The sequence below is a fragment of the Magnolia sinica genome, chromosome 3 (genome assembly GCF_029962835.1).
Source record: "Magnolia sinica isolate HGM2019 chromosome 3, MsV1, whole genome shotgun sequence".
Classification (NCBI taxonomy): Eukaryota; Viridiplantae; Streptophyta; class Magnoliopsida; order Magnoliales; family Magnoliaceae; genus Magnolia; species Magnolia sinica.
The window spans coordinates 123,723,222-123,729,968 of NC_080575.1; the positions used below are offsets into that span (position 1 = coordinate 123,723,222).

The 6,747-nt window shown below is 41.5% G+C and overlaps 1 protein-coding gene across 1 annotated transcript; it reads left to right on the forward strand.

The window, feature by feature from the left end:
* Window positions 1-2,278: 2,278 nt before the first annotated feature.
* Window positions 2,279-4,427, forward strand: LOC131238749 (uncharacterized). Its single transcript, XM_058236356.1, has 2 exons — window positions 2,279-2,684; window positions 3,972-4,427. Exons 1-2 carry the CDS (start codon window positions 2,289-2,291, stop codon window positions 4,377-4,379), a joined length of 804 nt encoding a protein of 267 aa, XP_058092339.1. The 5' UTR covers window positions 2,279-2,288; the 3' UTR covers window positions 4,380-4,427.
* The last annotated feature ends 2,320 nt before the right edge of the window (window positions 4,428-6,747 follow it).

Sequence of the window (6,747 nt, forward strand, 5' to 3'; positions counted from 1 at the left end):
CATGCAGAGAAGTGCTTTGGAAATTTTGGCAAGGAGAGGTGCCTAAACTTGGGCCAGGGCCTGAAATACAGGCATGATCGCCTGGGCGAATGAAGAATGGCCTAGCCTGGCCTGTTGGAGGGTATCTCAAAAGAAAACAAAATTTTAAGTTGAAGGTTATCTCAAAAGAAAAAACAAATTGGACTTATTTCAAACCTATAATCACTAAAACTCTTTTTACTTACAGGGCTGGGGTAAAGGCATTTGTAACAAGATTTGGGCAGAGCCCAGACTCAAATCAAACTAATAAAAGTGTGGACCTTTTGTCCCATGTTCTGCTTTAAAACATGGATTAGGTCATGCCTCGGTCCACTTGATTACAATTAAAATAGACCCGTTAGGGCCTGCTTAGGCTTGATGAATTTTTTATATGTGCTCGGGCTATATTGGGTGATGGGTTGCAGGTTGGGTTGAGATAGCGGTTACCATTGATCTGTTGGGCCCAAACATGGACGGACCATGCATCTCTAATCTCCCAATTGCATAACACGGGTCACCAATCTTGGGCCTTTTTCAGAGGAAGGTTGGCTGTAGTTTTATTTCTTTTCTTAGCCTTTACTTTGCAACTCAAAAATCGACAGATTTTGATTGTCCTGTGGACCGCCCATCCATGGTGGGACACATCGTACTAACGGTCTCAATCAATTAAGCATAAACCCCACTTTTAAAAATTGAAAACTGGTGTACACTGACATATCCTGTGGTGGAGGATCATGCAAGTGGGTATTGATGAATGAATAGCCGCACATGGCCAACTAAGTTAGGGCGACTTCGTTATTAATGCAGGCATGGCCTGGTCGTGGGTTCACCCCAAAGCCTCCACACTCGCGTTTGGTTTCTGAATGCATGCACATAAAATGGGTGGGCCCAAGTGGCGTATGTTTGACATCCAACCCATCCAATAAGTTCACCCCACTACGAAGATCACCCAGTAGAAAAATCAGACGAATGAAATCCTTACGTTGTCCACGTATAAATTTGTTTAATTGAATTTATAGCGTGGCCTACCAGATGATCTGATTGATATGTTTTTTCTCCTCATTGATCATCATGTGCATGCAGGTCTATTGGATGGGATAGATATCATACACATACCATGTGGGCCCAATTAGTGGTTGAGTCCACGCCGTCGGATCATTCCAAACCTATGCAATTACATGCAGTCAGATCGGGATCCAAACAATAATAAATAAAAAGAAATAAAAATGAGAAACGATCCAGCGCTCTCTAGAGCACTAAAACTTATATCGCTCCTCGTTGAATTGGGACCCTTGGATGGTCCAATCGATTAAACCTTTTCCCAGCCATTGGTGGGGCGGATAGATTGGTTACAATGCACCGAAGGAAGTTTATACAAGACAGACCTAATGGACGACGGAGATTGGTCGATTGGAGTGTCTATGTATCACGATGAAGATAGGAGCACTATAAATTAAGTGCTCCGAGAGCAGTGGATCATTTCTCATTAATAACATTCCTCAGCCTTACACGTGGAAATAAGGCACTCGTGTGCAAGATCGGAGCCGCTCATCAGGTGGTACGGGTTCATGGATGACATATCTTACAAATAAGGGCTACATGACCAACAGGTGGGCCACACATATAAAAGTCAATGAAAGGTAGAGATTAGGTGGTGTGCGCATACCACACCCGACTTGGGCGCTGTGGGCCCACCATGATGTAATTATTTTATCCACGCCGTCTATCTATTTTTTCAGTTCATTTTAGGGTATGAGCCCAAAAATTAAGCGGATCCAAATCTCATGTACATCACAGCATGGGAAAATGTGGTGATTGAACGCCCACCTTTAAAAACTTCCTAAGGTCCACTGTACCGTTTATTTTCCATCCAATCTGTTGATCAGGTCACACAGACATGGATGGAGGGAAAACAAAAATATTAGCTTGAAACGAGACTTTTGTGCCCCCAAGAAGTTTTTAATGGTCGGCGTTCAATCACCCCAATTTCTTGTGGTATGTTCCACTTGTGCTTTGGATCTACTTCACTTTTTGGTTCATAATCTTAAAATGAACTGGAAAAAACGGATTGACTGTGTGGATGTAAAACCCATACATCAAGGTGGGCCCCACAGCATCCAACACATCACCACACCACCGCTGGGGGCCGCCCTCCAACTCTCGAGGGTAGCCTTTTCAGAGCTCCTTTTAATAGAGATGGAACTTACGAGGACCAACGTTATTTTTCAGTCCGCAGAACGTCTCTCTCTCTCTCTCTCTCTCTCTCAGAGATGGAATGCGAAAGAGATCCATGTGGTTCCATATCAATTTGCAAAGATCAACTACCAGGAGCTGAAGATCTAATGGATGAGCATTGGTTCTTTCATAGCATGTTCAACACAACAAGGACCTTCACCTCTTCCATGGATAATGCTATGTCTTGCTCAGACACAACCATGGAGATGATTGTCAGTAACCCTTCAAATGAAGGGCCACCCTACAAAGCCAATCATCCCCAAGGCCATGCACTACTTGCTAACAATTTCCTTGGAAATCCATCCCCACCACATCGCCAAGATGTCCCAAAAACAGCACGAGAGGAAGTAAACCAAGGCCCACCAAACGTTTTGTACGCACAACAATCTGTGGACGATATGGTTTCGTTGTGTAGAAATTATCCATCTGAGGTACTAGTTTCTAAACATCACCTTAAATTCTGAATCTTTTTTTTTTTTTTTTTCTATGAGAAATGCTGAGATGACTCACAGCACAAGCATGATCATTAAGCTGAATGTTGAGTATTGATCATTCTCCCAGTTGAAGAGTGGAAGACCGTGGCATGTATCTCATCGTCAAAATGTGCGCTGCGTATCTGCTAGCTCTTCAATCTCTCCCTGCATGAGTTGCCTTAAGATTCTCTTTTTGATCAAGTATTCTTAACTGGGTAGCATTTGGATGCGTGAATTTGATTGCGTGGAAATAAGAAATTCGTAATTACAGTCCTTATGATGAAGTAGGCTTCAATTTGAATTCCTGAATCCTTTGATGATCAACTCGAAATAACATAATCACAATACGTAATTGAGTCCATTGTTACATCCAAACAATGCAACTTTCAAAATACCATTTAAGGGCGTGTTTGGATGCTACCCTAAGGTGTGGCTATTAAAATGCAAAATCCAAATTGGTGGATGTGGTTGGTTGCACCAAATATCATGATTGATTAGTCTAATTTAGTGCAAAAATCAAGTAATGTTTCATGAAATTTGGAGCAACGAACACACCCCAATTCCATAGCTCATCCATACATAAAAGAAGTGGAATAACTACCATCTCATTTCTTTAGAAATCTTCGAAAGAAATGATGTTTTCACGCCCATTACTGCTCCCTGCACCCCTTTCCGGACACATGCCATGATTGGCAAGCACTTAAACTGAATAGAAAAGAGGTGTATCTATAAAAATAAAATAAAATGGATCACAGATATCAGCTCCTTTGAGCAAATTCCAAAGTGACATTAGTATATTACAGGAACATGATCATAGCCATCTGATCAAATGGTCTTGTGCACTTTAGAAGTCTTGGAGCTCAATCCAGCAATTAGAATAGTCGTGTACTTCATAAGTCCAGCTGCAATGGAGTGCACACCAGTATAACTAGAATTGATCCACCATGCGCCGCTGAATGATCGTGCTAGATACTCATCACCATTAGACGGTCATGATCAGATGGTGATCAGGAGTGGGACCTATTGTTAAAGATTATTGTTAATCTTGGTGGGTCGCACATGTGGGTCCCTTTTCTTAGGTCTTATGTACTAAGTATACAACACATATAGATAGGTTATAAATATCACTGGTCTGATCATGATCAGATGTTTGTTAGGTGTGGGGCCCACTGAATCATCTGCTTAGTTCAATCTACATGATCTTGGTTTTTAAGGGCATCTTACTATTATTAGATTGGATGACAGATCACAATACAAAAACCGACCATTCCAAGGGATGGATCGAGGAGGAACTTGAGCGACGATGGATCCAACAAGGATAGCAAGAACTGTAGGATCGTCCATCACAGAAGGATCTGGAAGAGCATGAGTGATCTTGAGTTCGAGGAAGTTCAAGGGTTCATGGACTTGGGTTTCATATTCAACAAGGAAGACATCAGCCCCAGTGTATTGAACATGATCCCTGGTTTGCAAGAAAAGAGGCCAATCGACGGTGATAAGGTGAGAAGGCCATATCTCTCGGAAGCATGGGTTGTACAAACATCAGACCCTCCAATCCTCAATTGGGTCTATAGAAAATCAGCCGTTGATATGAAGGAACAGCTCAAAGTTTGGGCTAGAACTGTAGCTTCTAACGTGCGCCGGGAATGTTAAACCTTCCCTTCCAACTATGGTCATCTTCTCTTTTATTAAATTAATTTACTCTGTATGACAATCACCTGTTAATTTAAGTTATATATATATGAGTAATGCTCATACACAACTAGTTGGACCGTCTAAATAGCTGTCTGAATTAATGCTAATTAATGTTAATGAATGATGCCCATGCAAAAATGAGTCACTGGCTTGGGATGGCTCCACCACGTTATGTGTTCATGTAAAATCCACCTCAGCTATTAGCTAAGTTACCCAATGCTACACCCAGTTAAATAAGCCCAATCAGTGGTTCAGATAGACCACACGATTGAAAACAATCCGGAAGGAATGCTTATACTGAAAACTGTTTCTCTTGGCATGGCCCCATTTGAATCATTTATGAGCCTTCAGTTTAGTCATCAGGCCTAGAATCTGGTGTGGAATCCAATGGTTGGAATGGATTTCACATGCTCATCACGGTGAGCCTGGTCACAATCAAGGGCAGACGTCTCTCCCAACTGTTTCTATTAGTATGGCGCACTTGAATTACATATCAGCCTGATTTTTTGTTTCTAGACCCTTCACAGGATTACACATCCAGTGATCGGAGTAGATTTCGTGGCACGCATCACGGTAGGCCCTGTGCAAATATAAAGGGTTGACCTTTTGGACTGTTAGTTCGAAAAATGTGGGACATTCCCGAGATTGGTGGGAGAGTGGATCAATGTTAATTACCTGGTAACAAAGCAGTGGGGTGCTTACCTGACCGTGGGGCCCACCTTCATATACGACCTGTATATCCACGCCATCCAACAGTTTTTACACATCATTCAAGTGTATGATGTTAAAAATGAAATAGATCCAAATTTTAAGTGGATCACACCACTGAAAAGAGTATACATTGAATACCCACCGCTAAAAACTTCCCAGGGCTTGTCTTAACGTTTTGTAGGCCCCTCCATAATGTATCTGTTGTATTCACACCATCCGTCCATTTGGAGAGATTGTTTTGTGGCATGAGACAAAGAATGGGGCAAATCCAAAGCTAAAGTGCACCCCACTACAAAAAATATTGGGAATTGAACACCTACTCTTGAAAACATCTCGAGGCTACAAAAGCTTTCGATGAAGCTGATAATTATGTTTCCCTTATTACATGTATGTGTTAACTTATAAACAGGTTGGATCTCAAATAGACATCATGGTGGGCCCTATAAAAGTTTCAACAATGGCCATTATTGTTCCCACTGTTTTCTGTGGTGGGGTTCACTTGAGCTTTGGATCTACGTATTTCTTTTACTCATACCTTAAAATGATCTCTCGGCCAAACGAATGAATAGTGTGGATACAACACATACATCATGGTGGGGCCCACATAACATGGTGATGTCACTTCATAAGATAATCCGTGACCGCCAGCATTACGAGCATCAACCACCGCCTTAAATTACGCCTAATATGTTGGAAACAACTGCGTGGACTCCAACCCCTGATTTTTTATTTTTATTTTCCTTTATAGGGCTAACCTGATATGTATGTATGTGAGATCCACTCCCACCATTAGATGTATAATCAAGTAATAGGCCTAGTGCCAATAAATCAGGCTAATACTTGATTCAGATGGGCCACGTACACCAATGGGAATAACTAGGAGAGAGACATCCATCCTTGATTTTTAGAGGATCCATAATGAAGAAACAGTTAAATCTATCCCAACCATTAGATGTCACACCTAAAGTAATCATAGGTCCCAAAAATTAGGTTCATGCATCATTCATGTGAGCCACACTAGGCGAAAATGTTTGGAGGGTGAACCTTTCCATGTACACTGGTTCCAATCACGTGGTCTTCTTAAACTATGGATGGGGATAATTTTTGTGACCTTGCTTTAACATAGAGTGACATACGTGATGGATGGTAAGGGTTGATTTTACATTAACACCATGATGGGCCCACCCAAGCCATGGCCGCTGGCATGAAATTAGCTTGTAACCGAAGCATTTACTTACATTATTTAAGAAGAAAATTTTCATTAAATGCATAGCTAGTTGGACGAAAATGTAATGTCCAACTAGTTGTGTGTCAGCAGTACTCTCTCTCTCTCTCTCTCTCTCTCTCTCTCTCTCTCTCTCTCTCTCTCTCTCTATATATATATATATATATAGTACTATAAGGTCGGCCTCACGGAAGCTTCCAATGAGGTCGAGCTATGTGGGCCCCACTGTGATGTTTGTCGAACATCAACACCGTGCATTTGATGGGTCCTATTTAGGCTATGTGATATCTCAAAAATCAACTGTATATAGAACTTAGGTGGGTCATACCATGTAAAACCATGTGAAAAAATGCCTAAAACATATAAAAATACTTGATGGGGCCCACCTGA